We start from the raw sequence: 24,774 nt of genomic DNA on the forward strand, positions 1-24,774 counted from the left end.
AAGGCTTGGCAGGCTGCATAGCAATACAGTTTAAAGAGGAACCCAGTATTTGTGAAATGACAACTGTCACAGCAGCCGCGTGTGTAACTCTGAAAATGAGAACAGTAGACTGGATGATACAGATGTGAATGAACGTTGCCTGATGCTGCTGGCAATATCTGACTAGTTGCACATGGTGGAACAGCAGTGGAGGGTTTATGAAATGAGCATCATGTGATAGGATGGTATTGTGATGTGAATCTGGGATGATCAACAGTGGCTTTAGAACTTTTGGATGGAAAAGGCCACATTCCTGGAGTTGTTTGCTCAGCTTGCCCCAGCCATCTAGTTCAGAGACACCAAAATGAGAGCTGTTGTGACAGTGGAGAAATGGGTGGTGATCGCTCTCCGAAAGCTTGCAACTCCAGACTGGGTAGGTTGGCAATCAATTGAGTGCTGGAAAATCCATGGTGGGGCAGTTGTCATCCCAGTATGCAAGGCCATCACACATGTCTTACTACAAGATTGTGACTCCAGGTAATGTGCAAAAATAATAGATGTATTCAGTTAACTAGGCTTCCTTAACTGAGGTAGGGCAATGGACAGGACATATCCTGATTCTGGCCCCCCACATCTGGCTTCTGAGTACATAAACAGAAAGAGACACTTTCCCAAGGTTATGCAAGCATTGATGGATCACTGGGGACATTTACTGACAACAATAGTGGGTGGTTTGGGAAGGCGCATGATGCTCACATCCTTAGGAATACAGTACTTTTTGAAAGGTTGCAAGTAGGAACATTTTTCCCTGGACCAATATATTCACATTGGTGAGATTGCAATGCCAATTATGATTCTAGCCAACCCTTTGTTTCCCTGGCTCATGAAGCTGTAGAATGGGCTCCTGGACAGCAGTAAGGAAAGATTTAACCAGCTCCTAAGCAGGTGCAGGATAACCATGAAGTGTGCATTTGGCAGATTAAAGGGACAGTGGAGACATCTTATAACTAGGTTGGATCTCAGCAATTTGCGGGGCCAAAGACAAAATGTTACTAGCAGGGTGGAGAAGAGAAATGGATAGATTTTCTGCTGTTTTTGAGCAGCCTGAAACAAGGGCAATTACCAGAGGCCATCAAAATATGGCATGGCTGAGGGAGACCTTAAGAATATACTCTAACAGTTTGCCATAGTCAGTCAGTGAGCTGGCCAGGTTATGAACTATGAACTTATTAATCTGATGATGTGTTATTGATTTGGGGGTTTACATTTGTCTGTATTGTAAGACAAAAAAATCAATCATTGTTTTCACAAAATTGAACTTTATTGTGAAGTAATATATAACACACTGCTTAACAAAAAAAGAGTGCAAGGTATCTGCTGCTCTGGGCTGCATTATAAGTCAGCGTATACATACTCGTAGCAGTTCTTGTTGTCAACTGAATTGAGTGAAAGGGATATGATTGCAGGGCATGCTGGCACCTTTAAGGGGTGTGTGTGCCCTTGAAACAGGAATTATCCACGCAGTACAATGGCTGATGGGGTATAGCCCTTTGGACATTCTGTTCCATACTACTTTGCAGCATCCAAGTTTGTTTCCTGAGGAGTTGCATGATGTCTTGGTGCATTTCTAAATACACCTCTTGGTCCTTCTGCCTTTCTCCAGCATGTGTTTTCATCCTACCCACCCATGCTCTCTGGTCACACAGGCTCCAGACTCAGAACTCTTGAGCAGTTCCAAAAACCATGGTCCTCCCTTTTCTTTTCCCTACCCCTTCTCATTGTGGCCGGTCTTTCAGCAGGTGTGAAGGAAGTGGCCCTCAAGGATACCCCAGATGAGGTCATTGATAAATAACCAGATAAAGATAGCAAGATTTTAAGGGGTTAGCAGACATCAAAAGATTAGTGTCACAAATCCCTATAGAGATCCGCATGAAAATATGTATAGGGTTACACTTAATATTGCTTGCTTCAGGGCTGTCAAAACAGCACACACAATGCTAAGTATATGGGGGTACAGTACATACAGTATGGCAGTGAGCGCCACATAGTGGTGAACAGAAGTAGTAACCCTGGGAGACAGGACCAGATGTTTTGTTGACCTTCTTGGGCTTCTGGCAGGACTGTTGCAGTTCCTTCCATTTTGCCTGACATTGGAACTTGTCCCTGTTGCTCCCCAGTTTCTGCATTTCCTCTACAATATCTAAATAAACAACTTTATTCCTGCAGGAATTCCACAACTGTGCTTGCACAGCTCCTTCCCCTCACAGGCTGAGGAAATCCAGGACTTCTTTTCTAGACCAGGTTGCACCATGAGGTTTGGCTGGACTTTTAGCTGTAGCTCTACATGGAGCCATATCTGTGGGCTCATAAAGATGGGCTCATATAAGTGAACCAGCAGGTAGAGAAGCATTTCCAAATGTTGCTGGAGATTTTAAGGGGTGGGTAGACTTCCAGTCACTGTGACCACTGGGCAGTATAGTTCAAAAATTCAATCAGAGCAATCAATGTAGTTGGGACAGTGGCATTACAGGATTGTTGCTGGAGGACTGTTTGTACTGGTATAGGTAAAACAGCATCCACATAAGCACGATAGCATTGGAAGAGTGCCAGTAGAATACTTATGTTGCTTGGGGAGGTGAACTTGACTGGCAGAAGTTCAGGATATTGTTGGCAGGACTCTAAACAGTATGGACATATGTCAGGCTGTGGCGACTGAAGGCAAGTTTTCTCAATAAAACTTTGTGGCATAGATCCGACCTATATATGTGCCTGGGTAGTTGGATTGTATCAGCCAACCTTTAATATACCTGATGAGGTTTAAACAGGTACTGTGTAGTTAATTAGGACCTCATCCTATCTTACCTCCCCCTACCTATGGGACTGTGGAGAAAGTCTTCAGCAGTGTGATGAAATAAATATAATCCAGCCCTATGAGAGCAGAAAGGAAGAATCCCATATTGAAGGTATTTGATAGTCATTTAACTAGAGTATCATATCTCCATCAGGGTAACTAGTACCATTCATCTTATGGAAGACTTTGATTAATACTACTTTTTTATACCTTAAGGAACTAGCCTCAAAGGTCTTTTTCATGAGGACTAATATTGCATTTCAAGATCTAGCCATTTTGCTTTCCATGTTTTCTCTCGTGTTCTTTGATTAAATGCCTCTTTGGGCTTATCAAATATAAATTGTGTCAGACTGCACCATTTGTACAAAGTCTTGTCTGAATGGTTTCCAAAAAAAGCTATGTATGTTTCTCTGATTTTTGGAAGAAGGTTAAAAATGTCCAAAAAGGACTCTCTGCTGAATTCCAGCCTGATACAGGGGTTGCTGGGTCAGAATATCAGTAAATAGAGATTGTATAATGCCACAACTTGGGGAAGACTGATTATTCCCTAAAAAGCCCAGAAAACACTTAACAAAGGAAATAGCAGGTAAATCTTTTCACATAATCTATGACACTAATTTCTTTCACTTGGGTGGATGGGAATAATTTAAGACCCAACCCTATTTTTCTATCCACCAACTCCAAGTTCCCCATGCTGCACAACCTACCCTTGCCTAAGGAGGGCTCAATGCATTTTTTCCAAAGCTCATCAACACCGCTGAGCGTTGGCCAGGGGACCATGTGAAATGCTGCAGATTGACACACATTCGTCTGCTCTAGAGTCAAAAAATGTTCAGATTTCTTGATTGAAAAATAAACGTATTTTCCTGCAAAAATGTCTGTTTTTTTTAAAAAAAACAAACCAGCTCTACTTTCCTTTTCTTCTCTTTTGCTCTGGGGCTGAATGCACTACCATTTTACAGATGCTTCTTTCTTTTTTATTCACACATAATTAACAGATTTCTGTAGACTGGCCTATATTAGCTCACTGAGTAAGATACATTTCAGGACAGAAACATGTAGCCGGTGTTCACAAGCAGACAACTCACATGCATTTTTATATGAACAAGCAGTATTAAAAGAACCTTTTAATTAATCTCTCATAAGTTCTGATTTCCAAGAACTAAAGGGGTGGTTCAAATATGGCCAAAAGAGTTCTCACAAGTGAATACCAAATAGAATATTAAGACAGACATACTACTAGAATTTTCACTGGATAAAATCTAGTGAAGTATTTGAAAACCCATTCACTTGTTATTTGCTACTTTTAAACACAAGGCTGTGAGCCTATACCAGGAATTGCCACTGCCATTGTTTCCTCATATATAAAACAGTCCATTTGTTTTAACACAATGGTGGAAGAAAAGAAAATAATCTACCAGTAAAAGAAAAATATAACCATTCTGCAAGGCAAATTAAAACTATGGCCCAGTTTCTGGCATGAGATATACATAGGTTTTGGCTCATAGAATAAATTCACACACATTTAATTATAAACTCCTCTAGGCATTTACTATATGTTTGTACAGCAGCTAGCATGAAGGTTCCAACCATGTTTATGCTTCTAAGCTGTATCCCAATACAAATAAAAAGTGTAGGGGAAAATCTGCTTTCAAGAACAGAAGAAACTGAAATTGTGGCATTTCACTTCTTTATACATTGGTCAAGAAACTGTATTTTTCAAAGTAAAAATACTAGATTAGTAAGACTAACAGAAACTGAAGCATAACCAATAAAGCACTAGTTTTCAAGATCCTTATATTTAAGTGAAGAAGAAGTGTGTCCATTTTTTACAAGCTGATCTGTGAGCGGCTATAAACAGAACCTTGTTCTGGAATTAAAATATTTGAGGTTAGACCCTCAGCTGCATGAGGTGGGGAAGCAATGGTGGCTCTAAGCCATCTTCTTTTTCTCTTGATCCTGGGGCTAGCCAAGGGATGAACCAATACCCACTATACATCAGAGTAGCCACAGGCTGCGGTCCCAGCTTTATGCCACCAGAAGAATCCCGTGTGTCTTTAGGATTCCCCTTTACCTTAAGGTCAGCTTTAAGTCCCCTTTACATTGTTGAGCTGGTGCAAAGGAGTCTCGACCAGAACCAGGTCCTTTGATTCAAATAGTTCAAGTTATAATGAAAGAGAGGCACATTTTTCTCTAGCTTGTGGCTCTGGCTAATTATCTGTCTGTTCTGCTACTTTATAAAGACTAGGAGTACTTGTGGCACCTTAGAGACTAACCAATTTATTTGAGCATAAGCTTTCGTGAGCTACAGCTCACTTCATTGGTATGCATCCAATGAAGTGAGCTGTAGCTCACGAAAGCTTATGCTCAAATAAATTGGTTAGCCTCTAAGGTGCCACAAGTACTCCTTTTCTTTTTGCGAATACAGACTAACACTGAAACCTGTCTTTATAAAGACTGATCATCTCAGACTGAAACAAGTGGGCTTCCACAAAATGCTCTCACTGAGGCTAAGCTTAAACCCCATGCACCCACATATGCATGTGCTCCCACAGCAAAGAGATGAATGTCTGGGGAGTCTAGTCATTTTTTTTTCATTCAATCATACCATCATCTAGCAAACTTATATTAAGGGCACATCTATGGAAATGTTAATACTTAGTTCTTCAAAATATAGGGTAAAATCCATGCTGTGCAGGGGGCCAGCACAAGGCCTATAAACTATTAAATCCCACTTAAACTCCCAAGGATAAAGTTTAAATGGGACTTAAGTGCTCAGGCTTTGTGCTGGTCTTTAGCACACTGGTAAATTCTACTCATAGTGACTGTACCCAGTGTTCAATTTGTGTAATCTGAAGTGAGGGTGAAGACTCTATGGAGGAGCTGGTTATCAATTCCTCCTAAACAAAACAAACACACACACAAATATTTGGTGCAATCTGGTGTACTCCAAAGGAAAAAAAAATTCTCTTCAAAGTATGTTAATTAGCCCCAGGATTAAAATAATTGCTATCAGAGTCATTTAGCAGTGTCCAGAAGCAGAGTGCATGACCTAAAAGACAGGGAAATCACCCCAATCCTGCATTCAAATGGAGATGAAATTTTAACAACAGGCTCTTGTTATCACCCTTGTAACAAAGCTATTCCAATAGTACATTGTAAAATAGTGATAAATTTAAAAAAAGGCCCTAAATTAAAAAACTATTTCTAAATATACACTGTAAGGTCCTCAAGGAAGGATCCATGTCTTCTTGCGTGTTTGTACAGTTTGTGGTCTCAGTTTAAGAGACAGTGAATTATGAGGATGTACATATTGCAAGTGAAGGAATACTGTAAGCTAGAAGGCTATACAATCACATAAAAGGGATCTGATATTATATAATATAAAGAGAGCATACATGACGGCCTAGATCTTTTTTGACATTTTTCTTCATGAGTAAGGAGAGACCTGACAACTCACCCACAGACATGCAAACAGCATGATGGCACTGAAGTAATCAGCCAGATACTATCTAAAATATTTCCATTCACTCCAACAGAGTCCCTGCATCTCCAATTTCAAATATGGTTGTTGCTTGTGAGAACAGCGAGAATAGTTTCTAATGTGTACAATTGTATCTACTCAAAAGTACATTTCTAAATCAAATGAAATGGAAATCCTATAGGTGGTGTAATCATTATTAAGGAGTTAGTGTCTGCTGTAGATTTAAAATGGCATTCTAAACCTATTCAGGGATTTAACCTTAATGTTTATTTTAAACAAGGAACCACCACATTTAATTTGTTCCTCTTTACTTAACATTACAGAACATAGGCATTTCTGAGAAATATATTTGAAGGTTTTCCACTAATACAACTGTGATGATATTTTGATTTTAATAATAGGAAGAAAGTCAGTCACAGTCTGAAACTTAGAAAATTAAATTAGTTCTTCACTTGTGGTTCATATCCCCAGGTTAAACTTCAGTTTCACACAGTGAGTATGGAGTCTGAGACCTAACAGTCTGCCTCGATATTTAAATATCACTGTAATAAAACTTGGGATATTTTTTAATCAAAAGGCAACATGGGAGAAGTGAAGAACATTGAAAATATTCTCCTCTTTCCTATCAGTGCTGAAAGAGAGATACCTGGGAACAGAGGTCAGTAATATTTTGCCCTTTCAGTCAAACTGGTAGAAAGAACTGATGTGCCAGACAAAGCATATTTTATATTTCAAAATTTCCCCAGCAACATCAGTAAAAGAGATTAAGTGATTTCCCCACCCCTGAATTTAATGCAACTAATTGTTTGTGTTAAATAACAGCAATAATAAATATTGTCTTTGAAACAGTTTTTCCACTCAATGGACTAGTCAAATATGAAAAAAATGCTCTAAAATATTTTTATTTCGCTTAATGTAAAATGTGCTACTAGTTGGTAAGAATTATAGTTATTACAAGATGGGACAAATTCATCTTAGATAACCAGAGTACTTTATCATCAGGGACAGATACAGAATAAATCTGGATATCAGTAGATGAAAACATTATCCTACTGAATTATTTCACTTGCAGAAAATATCTTGCTGTACTGTACTATAATATTGTGAAGCGTGTATGAGCTACTAGAGAGGGTCTAATTCTCAGAAACAGCTGCATAATGACTACACTGCCATGAACAATAACAAATTAAGGGCATCTACAGGAGTCCATCTGGGGTAGTGAGTATTCCCTTCCACTTATACAAAGGCAAGACTAAAATAATTGCAGGACTTTTAAAAATGTCATTCCTATGCCTTAGTCCTGGGAAAAGACTGAAAAGGATTTAATTTATGTTCTAATTCATGCATTCTGAATGATTTCATAGATACATGAGTGAATTTTTTTTCCTGATGTAGTTATAATCTTAAAAGTACCTAAAAAATTGAACTGTTCTAGTTAAAAATCAAAGTGAACTAAATCAAATTTATCACCCCACAAGTCATTTTATCCAAAGCTTTAACAGAAGAAAAAGTATTGGCTACAGAAAAATATCATAAAGATTGCAATAAATCCATGTTTTTCAATAAAGTCCAAAAAAACACATACAGAATATTATACAGTGAACTACCTAACAGCACAGTCTGCTGCTTGAATTATTTTATTTCTTCACTGCTGATTTTATTTACAACTATAATAACACCAATGATTTGGGGATAATAAAATTTTCAAACAAGGAGTGATTTTTCAGAGCATATCCTAAATTTAAAAAACTGAACAGAGAGATTAGTGACATAAGGTTGTCATCACATGCTTCTACGGAAGTTAATAAGAAGCAAGACCTAAAAACCCTCAAAGCACCACAACACATAATAAATTCATAATATAGGCAGCAACAAAGCATAAGACATCCATCCACCCCCACACACAGCATTCTGGGTTAATCTTCTGGTTTTGACCACAGCAGTACAGTCAGCATAGGCAGCAGCAAGAGAAATTCACAGCTCTTCCATCTTCTCTATAGGAGATCTTACAGTAAAAGTAGGCTTGGCAGAATTTGATTTTTTTAAATAGTGCTGACAAATAATATTAATGTTTATTCTAAGCATTTTGTCAATTTTTATCACTTTAAGTTTACACAGTTGTGGGACGTTATGGGGGGGTCAGACAATAGGGAGAGTCAGTTGTGTAATGACATCAGATGTTGAGATTCAAAAAAGTTAAAGCTTTATAACTGTTAAAACACAAACTGCCAACATTACATCAAAATATACAAATTAAATATCCTTAAATTAAACTAAGTTCTCAAGCAGCATTTTTCTTACTTTGCCTATCTGTAAATGTTGATTATTATTTTTCATAAGTTTGTTTAGGTATGGTGAAATAGACATTTACCTACCAACATTTACTAATAAAAATCTAATTCTTCCAAGCCTATCTAAAAGAGAAAAGTGAACTGTACTTTGTCCAAAAGCTGAAATTTCACTGATTACATTAAAAAAAAAAAAAGACAAAACCCCCCAACCTCCCTCCCCATATCCCCCCCACCAACATCCTCTGTTGATTTCCTGTTCCTAAAGTGGATTGTCTGCAATGTAGCAAGTGCATTCAGCACCAAAATGTTTACTAGAGAACTCAAATATAAAATAATAAAAACAGTAGTGATCATCATGTGCAATTGTGATGCTGTCTAAACAGGTTATCAGCTCTGTAGTCATGACATCACTTCATTCACCTGATGTAAGTTTACTACTATTTCTTACACTAACATTTATCAATTATACAATTATTTAAAATACAACACAATTCAGAGTGCATTTGCAATGAATTACGAAGAGCAAATGATGTTATTTATGTGTACTACCTATTAACAATACTCACTACTGAAAATGCAAGAATCATTTAAGCAGTCCTAGTGTGTTTAGACCTTGATTCAAAGCACTTAAGCACAATCTTAACTTTAAGCAAATTGATATAATCATGTGTTTAAAGTTAAGCACGTGCTTAAATAATTTGCTGAATTGGGATCTTGATGCTTAAATAATCAAAACCTCTCATTTTCTTCTTAGCCTCTTAAAATACTTATAACACAACCCCTAACCAGGTGATATATCATGGCTTCCACGTTCTATTAATTCAATAGTAATCAACTGCGTCCAAGATAATAACCCTCACAAGATTTTCAATACTGCTAATGCCAATAGTATAATTAAAATATGCTGCCTATTACCAATAATCTTATTTCTGTAATTGCATGAATCATAAAACAACCAGAGCATAAACATACCAACAGATCACAATCTCCTAATTAAATCAGACTCATGACGAGTAACAGATGGTGCTGAAAATAAATCATTTACATTTATATCATTCACAAAAAAGCACATTAGCATGTCAATATTCAAATGACAATAAAAATTCTTTAGCTCTCCAGTACTGATGACTGAAGAAGCATACAATATAGTGCAGAATCCAGAATCACTTATATCAGTAGCAGAACTCCTGTTGACTTCAGTGGATTCAGGACTCTGTCCGCGATGGCCCCAAATCTCAGGGCCTTGAGGACCTCCAACTTCAGTAGCTTCTAGAGATGCTCGTAACCTCTCAGAGTTTAGGCAATTGTTTGTGAAACAAATATCCAAAAGGTATCCTCTTCAATATGGCTTTTCACTATAAACAGGTTATTGTATTAGCAGGATTTTTCAAAGTGCCTGACTTCCATTAGTTGAACACCCAACTCCCTTATGCCCAGTTGGAAATTTAAGCCATTTTTTTCCCGTTATGTAACAGATATATGTATATCTGAATCAGAACATAACAGCCTTATATAATCAATGCAAATGCTATTACTTGGCTTATGTTAATTGATTATGAACTTACCATATTTTTTCATTTTAAAAAATATGGCAAAAGGAAACAATGTAAAGCTTTAATACAGTATATTTATATTCTTTTTATACAGCTTTGTGACAAAGTATACCAGACCCTCTGAAGCCCTCTGCTGGAGGACTCATGGCCCTGACACACCCTGCCCCAGAAAAGGGCAGTGGAGAGAGTCCTCCAAGCTGCCTAGCGTGGCTGTGTGGGACACAGCCAATCAGGGCCCAGCAGGTCACTATAAGAAGAGCTGCAGGGCCAGAGTAAGATCAGTTCCTTGCTGGAGCTGGAGGAGTATGAATGGTGTGTGGCTGGTTGAGGGCTGCGCTGCCAGAATGTAGAACTGATCAATGAAATTGTTCATAAGCAAAGTTTTATGAATGAAACAACATTCATTCATAAAACCAATTTCCCCAATAACTGGCTAATTGAATTTCACTTTCGATCCAATTGCTGCTTAAATCACTGAAACTTACACTGCTTCAACATTGTAACTTCTGCTCACTGTTTGCCATTCCTTACACTTGTCCATATTGAAACTCAAACTCCATTTTGTAAATCCTGCTGCAACCTGCATTTTGCAAAACCCGATATAATCTTATTAGTGTAGTTTAGATGTGTGAATGAGGTATGTATGGATGATGGAATCAACCTCCAGCCCCAGCCTGTCCTGATGAAATAAAGTGTAAACACCAACGGCTGAAGATGCAGACAACAGCCCTGACAAAGCAAGAAAAGAACAAAAGTACAATTGAAGAAACATCAAAGCCAGGTCCCAGGCTGAAAGTCATGTGTGCAGTTGACGGGTGATCAATCACACTGAACCCAGAGGCAGTGTGACACAGCAAGACCTATAGATTCTGGATTCAAACTAAAGCCTACAAAAAGGATGGGTGAGATGGAAGACTTCAGAGGGTAACATTCTGCTGCCAACGTGGAAGGGCATCGGTGCATGCCCAACAGAGACCCAGCTCTTCCTTGTGCCTGGCTTTCCCAGCCAGTTAGCCACCACAAGCTACGAACCGAAGCCACGAACTCAAGCTAGGACTTGTAACTATGATAACAACCTTGCAGAACCTGTGTGTGTGTATGAATGAATGTGTGAATAAATATGAAATTGAATGGAACGTTATAGCTATAACTAACTGCTTACTATGATTCTTTCTGTATTCACAATAAATGTGGCATTTTGCCTTTAATAAGATCCTGCTGGTTTTTATTTTATTGGTATAACAAGAACCCAGGGAGAGTGAGAAGGAGCCTGAGCTGGTTGCTGGGACTCCATCAGGACAAGGCTCTAAAGAAGGGTGAAGAGAGCCTGGGGAAATGGCCCAGGGAATTAGAGTAGTGGTGCTACATAGCTAAAGGGAGACAGTGGACAGCTTCTATCTACAGGGTCCCTGGGCTGGGACCTGGAGTAGTGAGTGGTCCTGGGTCCCCCTCCCACTTCCATTAGCCACTGGGGGAACTGGCCTGGACATTGAGGCACCCCAGAGGGGAAACTGAACTGCAGTGACCCAGTTGGAGAGCTGTAGCCAGAAAGGCCCTAAGAGGGTGAAGATATTATCTCCAGGGAGGGAGCCCTGGGGCACTGCTCTATCCTGGAGCAGGGACAACTTGAGGGAGTTGTTACAGACGACAATGAGAAAACCACTTTTTGGACTTGTACCCTGGAAAGCATTTTGCTTTTCTCTCTCTCAGACAGTGTGTGACTTGGCCAGAGGGCCGAGAGAGAGAGTGTATGCAGGCACACACATTCAGCCAAGGGGGGTGTTCGTGAGAGGTGAGTGTGCCCTGTGGAGTGTGTGTGAGTGGAGATTTGGGACTGACCCCTGAAACAAGGGGACAATGGAGACATTGATAAGGCAGCTTGCCCAGCATCAGCACAGCTCTATTGAAACCCAAAGGGCACTAGCTGAAGCGCAGCATGAAGTGCAGCGGGCTGCTCAACAACAGCAGGCTGCACTCCTCGAGGTGCTTCAGCTCGAGCAACACCAGGAGCAGCAATTCCAGGAGTCGTTGCAGCAACTAACTAGCTAGGTCTCCTCAAACCAGTTGAACTCTGGGTCCGGGATACCACTGGCCAAACTGGGGCCACATCATGATCCAGAGGCCTACTTAGTCACCTTTGAGTAGGTAGGCACAACTGCTACATGGGATCAAGACACCTGGGCCACTCACCTGGCCCCGTTCCTGTCCGGGGAAACTCAGGCGGCTTACTGGGCTCTAGAAGACAAGAGGTGAGAGATTATCGGACAGTGAAGCCTGCCATACTCGATTGCCCGGGTCCCCAGAAACCTATTGGTGAAGTTTCTGCTCAGAGCTTTTTGCCTCAGGGGCTTGCCCCTGGGCCATAGCCCTCTGCCTTGAAACTAGGCCACCCGATGGCTATGTCCTGCAGTCCGCACAACAGTGGAGCTCATAGATGCGATAGTCTTGGAGCAGTACCGAGGCATATTGCCAATGTAAATTTAAACCTGGACTTGGTGGCATAGTCCCGATTTACTTGCTGCTTCAGTCCAGCTTACAGAGGACTATTTGCTCACTACCTGGTCTGACGAAAATACCTCGCCAAGGTCTGACAACTGGCAGGCCCAGGGTTCAGAGGACCCTAGCCGTTGCCAAAGGGGGCACCCAGAAGACCTGAACTGACCCAGAAGAAAAGTCCCTGTGGATTCAGGCCTGAGGCACTGGTCATGATTAGAGCTCTGTATCTGTCATGATTAGACCTCCATGACTTCTGCAGGGTGGCTGACCCCATAGGGTGGCTGCTGCTGGAGTGGCCCTGGGGACAACCACAGCAGCCGCTGCTCTGGCAGCCCCCAGCAGCAGTCCCCAGCTGGAGCAGCCGCAGTCTGTGGCCCTGGGCAGCTGGTGCCACTGGCCCCAAGGCCCCCCTGATTCCCTTCCCTCAGTAGCCGCCCTCCCACAGCCCTCCAGCACCTCCCCTGCCCCCCCCCAAAGATTTAATCACAGGTATTTTTAGTAAAAGTCATGGACAGGTCACGGGCTGTAAATGATTGTTTATTGCCCATGACCTGTCCATGACTTATTTACTAAAAATACCTATTACTAAATCATAGCCTTAGTCATCATGGGTGCCTGCCCTCCCATCCCAGAGCTGCACCCCAGAAGCCCCGAAGAGAAGGGGTCAGCCAGACCCTATTAGAAGCCCGTTGGTATGCTTTCACTGTGGGAGGCCAGGGCACTTCAGCTGGTCCTGCCCATCATGGAATATGATTTCTTAGACTGTGGGGTCACAGAAACATGTAGCAGCTCTGAGCCCAGGCTCGACCAGCGGCATAAGGCGTATGTGGCCCAAGTCACTGGAGGAGGGTGTACTTATGCCCGGCTGGTAGACTCAGAGTACTCCCAAACCCTGGTTCGAGAGTCCCTGCTAAACCTTAGCAACCTCCAATATGACTGCCCCTTCAAGGTGACATATGTGCACGGGGATGTCCACTCCTACCCCACAGCGTGGGTACAACTGAAGGTGGGTTGAGCATGAAGCGAAAATTTAGGTTGGCATGACAGAACACCTTCCCTGGAAGGTTATAATTGGGAGAAACTGGCAACAGTTCGCCTGCTTGCTCCTCCGCCAATCAGGTCCTCCTACTCCAGCTGAACCAATATCCCAACAGCTAGATAAGATATTTCTAATACTGAAATCTGACCTTTTGGAGGGGTCTTCCCAAATCCAGAGGATTAGTAAATTTCGAAGGCAACACTGAGAAGAAGGGAGGGCCTGGTTACAGACCCATTTGGCCGGGGAGACAGAACTAGGGAAACCATCTCAGCAGATGGATGACACCCAAACAGAAGTGGGAGAAGTGCCTTCAGATCTGGGAGACCCTCTCCAGGAGGTTCATCCTCCTGACATAGACTTAGCACATTTAACCCAGATCTATGATCAAATATGTGGGCAAAAGGAAGATGAGACCTTGAGTGAGTCATATGCCTGGATAGCAGTGATAGACGGAAAGGTTACCCAGGAGGCCCAAGCTGCCCAATTTCCCCATTTTGAACTAAAGAATGATATGCTCTATCGAGTTGACCTCGACCCAAGGACTTTAACAGAAGTATCAAGGATTTTCCCTAATTTCCTGTGAAGAGGAAAGGTTTCAATTCATTTCCCTTCCCCATGCACATCTGATACCTGAAGTTCTTGCCCTTTTCAGAATTAAACCAGGCTGCAGTTTTGAGAGTGGCGTGGGAAGGACTGTAAAAAATTAATTTACCTTCACAATTTTGTTTTTTGCACATCTGTAACATTTCTAAGCTGCAGGTAGATGCCCAGCTAGAGACATGCAGCACAGGATTTGTACTCTGATATGTGCCATTGAAGCTGTACATTTCAAGGGTTGTCTATCATCCAGAGAAGCACAATATCTTCTAGAGAAGACCTGGAGGGTGGGGGTTAACCTGGATAGGCTGAGGGCAGCAGTGCTGGGAAGGGATACAAAAAAGGAAAGGGATATGAGAAGCTGCAGATGGATTCTGTCCTTTACAGGAGTTGCTTTTTTTTTATCCCTATATCCGAGGTCTGCAAAACTCTTGCTTTGTTTCATTATCCTGTTTGCTGCCTCTGTCAGACTGAGATGAGGCATGACTAGCTAACACAATCCACTTGCTGCCCACATACAGACACCACAGATATCACTAGAAAGAAAACAGAGGGCCTAAGCTTCCAGAAACCACAAACTTCCACCCAGTTGAAACAGAGGAGAATTTCTGTTATCTGGAATTAATAGTACTCAGATTTTCACCATTTGTGGACCACCTACAGATTGCAATGTAGACACAAACACTAATTTGCGTGGCAACCATTCAATTTGACAAAGCTTTCCTCAGCCATCTGGGTTTTACAGTAATCATATACAACAAGCTGCCAATCTGTCATGACTATGTCTTACACACATAAAGACCTCATATTAGTCATCAATACACCACCTACCTGTAGTACCATGGCTAGAACTCAGGACCATTAGCACTCCAAAGACAGGCCTTTGCCAGCGAAGCTAAAGCAGAATCTTGACATCACCCTCTCCAGAGGTACAGGGCTCCCAGATTAAAAAGCAGGAGCGAAGTCACTCTTTAGCCACTAGTGCAGCTTCATGACTGCATTAGCCTCCACTCTGCTTGTTCCCTGAACTCCCCTCTGAGGGACAGGGGAGAAATCTATGATTATACACATATACCAGCCACCCTAATCCCACCACCATCCCTCTCTGCAGTAGCTAGGAAAAAGGCTCTTCATGCCTGTAGAAGAGGGGGCTTTATCCCTTCAAAGCATTTAACAATCATTAGGTGAGACTGATTAATCAATCATATAGGGTCTTCTTGGGAATTGTTAGAGTGTTCTCAGGGATGGGGAGCAGAATATTTTCAAAAAGGCCTGTTTTGGATTTTTATGAAGTTATTTCCTATCAGAAGTACTACTTATTTCACTTTGAAACTTTTTTCACTATCAGCATTACTGATGTGTGTCCTTCTTCCTTGTATGATAATGCAAGCATCTAACAAATTATCAGTAATTAATGTAAATGACCTCTTAGACGGTATCAACATATATAACAGTTACTACCTTTTGATGTGAAGCTTTTCATCTTTGTTCTGCATAATCTGGATTTATTATAAGCACAACAGTTATAAAGAATGTGTTTTGAACAGTCTTCCTTTCCCCCATATAAAAGCATTTTTCTTTTCTAGTCCATCTTTTCTCTTCAAGCCTAGTCTCTGTGACAATCTCTCAGACTGCTGCTAAAAAGAGAGCTATCTATATAACTGGAGAGGGAAGTCAAGCACTTTTAGGGTATGTCTACACTATGGAATAAGGTCGAATTTATAGAAGTCGGTTTTTTAGAAATCGGTTTTATATATTCGAGTGTGTGTGTCCCCACAGAAAATGCTCTAAGTGCATTAAGTGCATTAACTCAGCGGAGTGCTTCCACAGTACCGAGGCTAGAGTCGACTTCCGGAGCGTTGCACTGTGGACAGCTATCCCACAGTTCCTGCAGTCTCCGCTGCCCATTGGAATTCTGGGTTGAGATCCCAATGCCTGATGGGGCTAAAACATTGTCGCGGGTGGTTCTGGGTACATATCGTCAGGCCCCCCTTCCCTCCCTCCCTCCGTGAAAGCAAGGGCAGACAATCGTTTCGCGCCTTTTTTCCTGAGTTACCTGTGCAGACGCCATACCACGGCAAGCATGGAGCCCGCTCAGGTAACTGTTACCGTATGTCTCCTGGGTGCTGGCAGACACGGTACGGCATTGCTACACAGTAGCAGCAACCCATTGCCTTCTGGCAGCAGACGGTACAATACGATTGGTAGCTGTCCTCGTCGTGTCCGAGGTGCTCCTGGCCACGTTGTCTGGGAGCGCCTGGGCAGACATGGGCACAGGGACTAAATTTGGAGTGATTTGACCAGGTCATTCTCTTTAGTCCTGCAGTCAGTCCTATTGAACCATCTTATGGTGAGCAGGGAGGCGATACGGATTGCTAGCAGTCGTACTGTACCATCTTCTGCCGGGCAGGCAAGAGGTGAGGATGGCTAGCAGTCATACTGTACCATCTTCTGCCGAGCAGCCATGACATGTGGATGGCATGCAGTCCTTCTGCACCGTCTGCTGCCAGCCAAAGATGTAAAAGATAGATGGAGTGGATCAAAACAAGAAATAGATCAGATTTGTTTTGTACTCATTTGCTTCCCCCCTCCCCTGTCTAGGGGACTCATTCCTCTAGGTCACACTGCAGTCACTCACAGAGAAGGTGCAGCGAGGTAAATCTAGCCATGTATCAATCAGAGGCCAGGCTAACCTCCTTGTTCCAATAAGAACAATAACTTAGGTGCACCATTTCTTATTGGAACCCTCCATGAAGTCCTGCCTGAAATACTCCTTGATGTAAAGCCACCCCCTTTGTTGATTTTAGCTCCCTGAAGCCAACCCTGTAAGCCGTGTCCTCAGTCGCCCCTCCCTGCGTCAGAGCAACGGCAAACAATCGTGCATCTGAGTTGAGAGTGCTGTCCAGAGTGGTCAAAATGGAGCACTCTGGGATAGCTCCCGGAGGCCAATACCGTCGAATTGTGTCCACAGTACCCCAAATTTGAGCCAGCAAGGCCGATTTAAGCGCTAATCCACTTGTCAGGGGTGGAGTAAGGAAATCGATTTTAAGAGCCCTTTAAGTCGAAATAAAGGGCTTCATCGTGTGGACGGGTGCAGGTTTACATCGATTTAATGCTGCTAAATTTGACCTAAAGTCCTAGTGTAGACCAGGGCTTAGAGGAGAAAAAGAATATTTGCATTTTAAACTATACTGTTCACAGCTAATTTCAGCATGTCACTAGAGTAGGGGTGGAAAGCTTACACATTAGCAGCATCACTCATACATTTTTATCTGTATTTTATTTTTCTGACTATTACATTTAAAGACAGTGAGAATCTCAAATCCTCAGGCAAAATTTTAATAATATGTCAGTAAGATTCTTAGTCCACAGCAGCAAGGAATTTCAGAGTAAAATTCTGAGCTCATCTTTGTGCTTATTTCTGTTTGTATCACTCTCTAACAGGATCTCAGAATACCTAGTAATCTTTCATACTGAGTCATAATTATTAATATGTAGACATAATGAGATAATTTGGGTTTTGTAAATGTGCGTTCTATTTACTTTTACACTGTGATTTCTTTATTTCTGTTTAAAATATTCCTATAAAACACAAGTAAATAACTCATATGCACACATACTTATATAGCTGTTGAAACCTACATTATTAGCCTATTAATTTGCATTAGCTTATAATTCATTTCAGGAGTTACTGAAATGTAATGTAGTACTAAAAATAAGGTGCATTTTATATTGGTATTACTTAAAACATCTGAAAAAATGTATGCACATAGAAGCATTTACGTATGATGAGCTTGATCTATAAGAAAAGATATCCATCTTCATGGACCATACTAGCCCCAGGAGGCTATGGGCAGTGGCAGCTCACTGAGAAGACCTGCCCTGGAGGGAGGCCAAGAAAGCAAGCAAGCAAGCATGGAAAAAGTGCAGCTTTGCAGTAAGATGCTGTAGAGTTGCTTGTGGCAGGATAGCCAATGTATAATAAATGAGTTCCCCTTGCCGAAGTTTTTTTGCTAGGATGACAGAGCATACAAGAGAGTCTGTAATAAACTTCTTCATACATGCCTCCAGGAGTGGAGGCAGATTTAAATAAAACTCTTCAAAAAGGAGGGCATAAATTGAGACCTGTAAATTAAAAACTACTGTGTAGATAAATATTTAACTAATTTTGTTACTAAATATCCTGCATTAAGAGTTTAGCCAGTCATGGGCTCAAGGACCATTTAAGAGTAAGGTCCAAGATTCCCCTTCACCTCCAGTTCCACTATTCCAGCAAGTGACCAAGAATTTTAATGAATTGATTTAGTTTAACTGAAATCGCAGGATGTCCTGAAAGTTACAAATCCAGGATCTATTAGACCACAAAGTGTGGAGAGAGTGAGTGAGCGAGCTCCACAGTCAAGGACCTCTCAAAAGGAAACACTTTGCCATCAGCAAGTCATTACCAGGTAGCTGTTAACTCAACTACTATGACTAGTCATAACAGCAGCATCACACACAGAAGAGTTCTAGCCTGAACAAAACCATTTAGGACTTTATAGATCAAACCCAACATTGTAACTGCAGTAGCTTAACAGTGGAGGTTGCAAGAGTCTAGTGTCACAAGATCAGTTTCTGCCATTCTTCTCAGATGAGAAACTAACCTTCTGCTAGCTGAAGTTGGAAGAAGACATATTGACACTTATCTGCAAGTCCAGGAGCATGAATGAGTCCAGAAGACCCCTCACTCCAAAAGTGCAGGAGTCGTTTATGCTATCTGGAAATCAGGCTGACCAGAGATCATAACATCTTCAAAGGAAAATGCAAGAGCCATCTCTTTTCAAAAGCCTTCCCTAAAATATGTACATGTATGAGCTACACTTCATCGAAGTGCATTCAGAAATACTCCAATATTTTATCAATATACATTAATAAAGAAAAAACAAAAAGCTCACTAATTTCCTCATTTCAGATATCCCTTTCAACATCACATACTCAAGTCTATTAAAACTACAAAGATGTTAAATTTGCTGAAGCTATTTTTTCACAATCAGAAGACCTAATACTCCAGATAAAAATAACCAAATAACAGTACCGCTTAATTAAAATAGAAGTTATCTGCTCTTTTTCTAAATTAGATGTTATATACACATGTACACATTTTAAAAACATTTCTTTTCTCTAGAATTACATAGTATTCATACACTATGGACACTATTAAGTAACTTCTGTTGAAATCATATGCTTTTCTTAAGAGTACAACTTCCCAACTCTAAATATGAAAATGCAATCCTAAAACATCTTGCATTTTTGCCTATTTGGAAATGTGATAATAATCACATAGATGTATGTGTGCCAACATTACTTTGCCTCCACTTCCACACATGTCTAATCTTTGGGAAACAATGTTAAAATTTGATATTTTAATTTGTAATACTTATGATTTCTCAAAAAATCAACTGTAATTGTTGATCACTAATTATACAAGTAACATCCACGCTGCAAAAACCCTCCAGCACAGGGTTTGGCTTGTAACATCACTAAGTTTTAATATAATAACCTGTTGAATTTTGACAAATATGTCCAATCTAATAAACCAAAAAAGGACAAACCTTAACCATCCTCCTCGTTGATAGCAAGGGTTCTCAGAAACTTCAGCTAGGATAAATGCAATGGATATATATACTTACATTGAACTCACAGAAATCAATGCTATCAAGACTTTTGCTTCTATGTATTCTCCCTTTTATTCTTCTTAAAGAAGGTTTTCCTTGACTCACACTACAAGTAGCACCATTTGGATTTTCAGATGATGGAGTTACCCTGCCAAATAAAAACAATTATGTATAAGATTTTCAGAAATCTCAAACACTTGTTTAAATGAAGACATATTGTAAGGCACAAACAGTGTAAATCTAAACAAGTGATGAGTCTGACTAGAAAACCAAGTTTTCACCCAATAAGCACCACACACATTCTCAATGCTAAACAATAATTAAAGCTTTTAGATGCTAACATAATGGGTGCCATAGAAATACTTATAATAAATAGAATAATACCTTTTATTAAATGTTGTCAGAAGAATGAAATGGATCTTAATAGAATTTCTTTTTCTGACAATTTTGAGGAAAATTCAGCCCTCTGATACAGGATCATGGCTCCCAGTGACTTCGACAGATTACCACCCATACATGTGCATGCCATTGTCTTTCTAACTTTTTCCATTTTGTGAATGTTAATGACTCTGCCACTACTAATGGATTTTGAAATTAATGGGATCTATTAGATTATAAAGATAATAGATTAGGGAAATACACTTGAGCTATACTTACAAAGTCAATTAACATGCAGGTAATCTAAACTGAATCTGCAACTGCAGTACAGAACTATGAATAAGTGATTCACATTTCAAGTTGCTTGCTGGGAGCTGTTAATGACTTTAAACTAACCTGTTTAACAGTTAGCCACATGTGTTAAATCCTGTGTGAGGTCAAATTTTGAAATGTGAGGTAAGCCACTAGTCAACCTGACAAAGTTTTGGAAAAGGAAGTTAAAAGACATAATCAGAAATGGACCAAAAAGAAAGAGAGCACTTTAATAACTAGAATAATCAGCGACAAGGTGAGTTAGGTAATATCTTTTATTGGACCAACCTCTGTTGGTGAAAGAGAAAACCTTTTGAGGTACACAGAACTCTTCAGTCTACAACATTAAAAACATTTAACATGAACATTCATGTGTCTAAAAATGTTTTTCCAATTATAGTTATAAACGGCACCTAAGATTAATATAGCTGAAAAAATTTTCAGACTTACTTTTTGCATTTGACAGCACTTTGGGTAGCCAGTTTGTTGTTTTCCCTGTACAGTCAGTTATTAAGATCCCTGTTCAAAAAAGCACTGAAGTGTTTGCTTAACTTTTAGTTAATTTGTTTGGAGTTAGTGTATTTATCATGTGCTTAAGTGCTCTGCTCATGAGTGGAACTGGGGAAAAAAGGTGGGAGTTCTTTTTCAAGCTCCGCACATGCGAATCATGAAAATGAGATGCTGCTCACAGTAGATTGTGCTGATGTTCAAAATAAGATTGGCTCCATTGGACTCCTTGAGCTTGGCTCCCCCTCAGTGGGGAAAAAATATGCCCATGGGCTCTGCTTGGCTCCTGGAGCTGGGCTTCTTCTTGGTTAGGAGGGAAAAAATCCAAACTCCTGCTTAGGAGAGAGAGGCATTTGTTTTGTGGGGAGGGAGAGGAAATAATTACAAACAAAGAAACTGATACGTGAACAGAGACCCTTTAAATTTTCATATCCGTTACCTCATTTAAAAAAAAACAGTAGTAAATATTACTGAGTTATGTGTAGTTGTTTGGTACATAGGATTTATTACATACAGTGTATTGTTATTGCCCTTGAAAATATAATTTAAAAAAAAATTTTTTTAGTATTGTTAGTTGGAAGAGATTGCAGAGCCAAGCTGGAGGCACATGTGTTTTAGATGAGTTTAGACATTTCTTCCTCAGGCTAAAATAGTTATAATTTGTTATTGAAAGGGTAGCTAATAAATTTTCGTGTTCACCTCGAGAGAAGTCAATTTAATGCTGAATACTTTTGTCTTAATTCCCTCCTTCCTTATATCATGTTAAAATATTTTAAGTGGGTGATGTGCACTATTTTTGAGATGTAGCTTAGATTTTAAAAGCACCTGTGCTAGGCCCCTTTGCTATACATTTAAATTACTATAAATTCTATTTTTTTTAATCCACTGGCTGCAGTACTGGCTCATAATGAGCATTTCCTCTGTATTTTTAAAAAGCATTCAACCTCAATGAAAGAGCGCATATAAAAATAACAAATAGGTTCAATCAAGGTCAGATGTTGTTTTTAATTGAGCATTAAAAAAGGATGTGTTGGAAGGGGCTTTCTGGGACATTTGGAAGCCCCTTGTTAAAATTCTGTTAACTTAAAGGGAGGAGCATAATTTGCTGACTTTGATGGAGTCCATTCCCCACTGCATAATGCTAAAGAATCCCTGACAGAGATTCCTTAACTCTGGAGTTTACAAAAATGAATCTGAAAAGTCAGTTTTTATGTCTGGAGATCTCAGATTGCGCCAAGTATTGTTAAAAAGAATCTCTAGGAGAGGATGCCCCCTATCCTTTATAAAGCCTCTCATTTCACCCCCTCCCTCTACAGAAAACAAAATAATATTTAATCAAGTAATTAAAAAGCCACTCTGCAGTTAGCAGTGGAGGGGGGAAGCTTTGCATGGTGCGCAGCAGTGGGGAAGGAAAGGCAGGCTAAGCCATTAATTTCTGCAGAATTTAAGTTATCACTTTTAAAATACGTTTTTGCATTTATGGTTGAGAAGATGACCTTGTAAGTGTGAAACAAATGTAAATCAGTCCAGTGTGGTCTGCCTGAATCTACAGCAGACAGTTCCATTGCCTTTGCTACAGCTCATAACTTTACCAAGCAGAAACAATAACAGAGTGACTTGTCCATTCACTGCTGCTATTCAGAATTCTGTGTGCAGTAGTGAAACTCTCGAGAATCAAGTCAGTTCAATATCGTTGTAGTAGCAGAGGCATCCACCAGCATTAGTCACAAGGAAGGACTCAGAAAATGGAGGCTGTAAAGTTGGAGGAGAGAAACAGATATTCAAAAACCACGAGTCTGGCCTCCCAAAATCATGAGATTTTAAAAAAAAGTTGAGTACTTTTTATTTGCCTTCTGACTTTTGAGTCTTTAGGGTACACTTGCTTACATTTTCAAGCCTTCCTTTGCAGTCATGAGGGCTAGAAACTTACTTTATTTTAAAAAAAGGAACACAGACTCTCATGCAATCTTATGATTCCAACAGCTGGCACTTTATGACAATTGCAAAAAGTCACAAGAATCACAATAAAATCATGAGACCTAGCAACCCTAGATACCTCTTTCCTTCTTCCACCTTGTCACAGACAGGAGGCTCTGGCAAAGGAGAAGAAACAGAAAATTCCTAGCAGATGAGGGGATAGAAGTTTCACTTTTTCCCATATATCTACTAACCATAGATTTAAACAAAAGATGGAGTGCTATAACAGGAGTTTTGGAGGACCAGTCAGCCTAGTGGTTGGAGCACTTGGCTTTCAGCCCTCTTGGTTGAGGAGCCTTAGTCTTCAAGGTAGGGAAGGGGGAGGAGAACCCAGGCCCTCCCTCTCCACCAGCTCCCAGCCCAGACCCGGTGTGCATCAACCCCTGAACAAGGGGAGCCCTCCCAGTGGGGAGTCTAAATCCACTGCCCTGGGGTACTTCCTACCTCTGTGTCTTCAGTTTGGCGAATGGCCCTTCTAGTCCAGTTCACTGTGGGGCTTGCCTCCCACAGTGCCCTCTCATGGATCTTGGGTTGTATCCTGGCACAGTCCCAGGCTCCTTTGGGTGGGCAGCGGCAAGTTGGTGAGGCCAAACCCCGCAATACCTCTGGGCTCCACTCAGGTGCCAGAGGCTCCTATGTCTCCTTCAGTCTCCCTTGGGAGATAGTATGCACTCCCAGGTGGCTGCCTTGGCTGGCAGGCTAGTGACCCTTCCTCTCAGGTAAGGAGGCAGCTAGCTCTTGTCTCTCCACCAGTCAGGCCCAAACTAAGACAGGTTCTCTTCTTTTCTCCCCCCTCCAGACCTGGCATTGGCTTCAAGTATAACAAGGTGGGACTAGCTGTGCCCAAAGACTCTCTTTAACCCATGCTGTGGTGGGCAGTTTCTTTGCTTCATCACAAGTCTCTAGGAGGGTCACTTTCTATTCTTCTGGCCTTTCTCAAAACACATCCAATTTCAACCCCACTAATGAGAGAGGGGAAACCCATTTATAATCTAAACATTTACAGCAAATAAACATAATACAAGTTGATGCGTGGTGTTACCTCCCCCTTTAGTTATGAGAAATCACTTTTGTTTAAAACTAGAAAAACAAACAAATTATTTAGTCCCTGTCTTTAAACACATTTATCTCTGGCATATGGGATTTATCATAAGCTAAAGGGGGGAAATTTGTGTAAAATTTTTGTTTTTGTTAAAAAATTTGTAGTACATTACTGTAGTACTGCTAGTTTAAGGGCTCTTGTCTTAGGGCCTGAAGAAGAGATTTTCAAAGCACTCTAGTGGATTTAGACGCATTAGAAATAGTCAAGATTTTCAAAAGTGACTAGTGATTTTGAGTACCCCGTTTGAAACATCTTGAACAGGCCTGATTTTCAGAGAGAGTGTGTGTTTGGTATTTCCTAAAAATCAGGTCCTTTTAATAAGGTTCAGCTTGGGCAACCTAAGGCACTGAAAAATCAAACTAGTAACTTTTGAAAAACTATGCTGTTTAAATTCTGACTAAGCTGAAAACCTCAATTTGAGCCTGCAAACCTTACTTAGCATCCATAATCCTTACTCAGAAAAACAGTCTATTTGACTTCGACGTTGACTAGTCCCTGATCGGATATTGTATCTTTGTAAATTTCATTCCCATTGATCAGAAAATGTATTTTTG

At 40.6% G+C, this 24,774-nt stretch overlaps 1 protein-coding gene across 9 annotated transcripts in view; it reads right to left on the minus strand.

The window, feature by feature from the left end:
* The window catches only part of TJP1 (tight junction protein 1), a 314,091-nt gene that overhangs the window by 281,813 nt on the left and 7,504 nt on the right, over positions 1 to 24,774 (minus strand). For all 9 annotated transcript variants that reach the window (XM_074966206.1, XM_074966204.1, XM_074966215.1 and 6 more), the window contains exon 2: positions 19,960 to 20,092. In XM_074966206.1, coding sequence (XP_074822307.1) covers positions 19,960 to 20,092 — 133 coding nt within the window. The remainder of the gene's footprint in view (positions 1 to 19,959; positions 20,093 to 24,774) is intronic.

Source organism: Natator depressus, chromosome 10, assembly GCF_965152275.1.
Source record: "Natator depressus isolate rNatDep1 chromosome 10, rNatDep2.hap1, whole genome shotgun sequence".
Classification (NCBI taxonomy): domain Eukaryota; kingdom Metazoa; phylum Chordata; order Testudines; family Cheloniidae; genus Natator; species Natator depressus.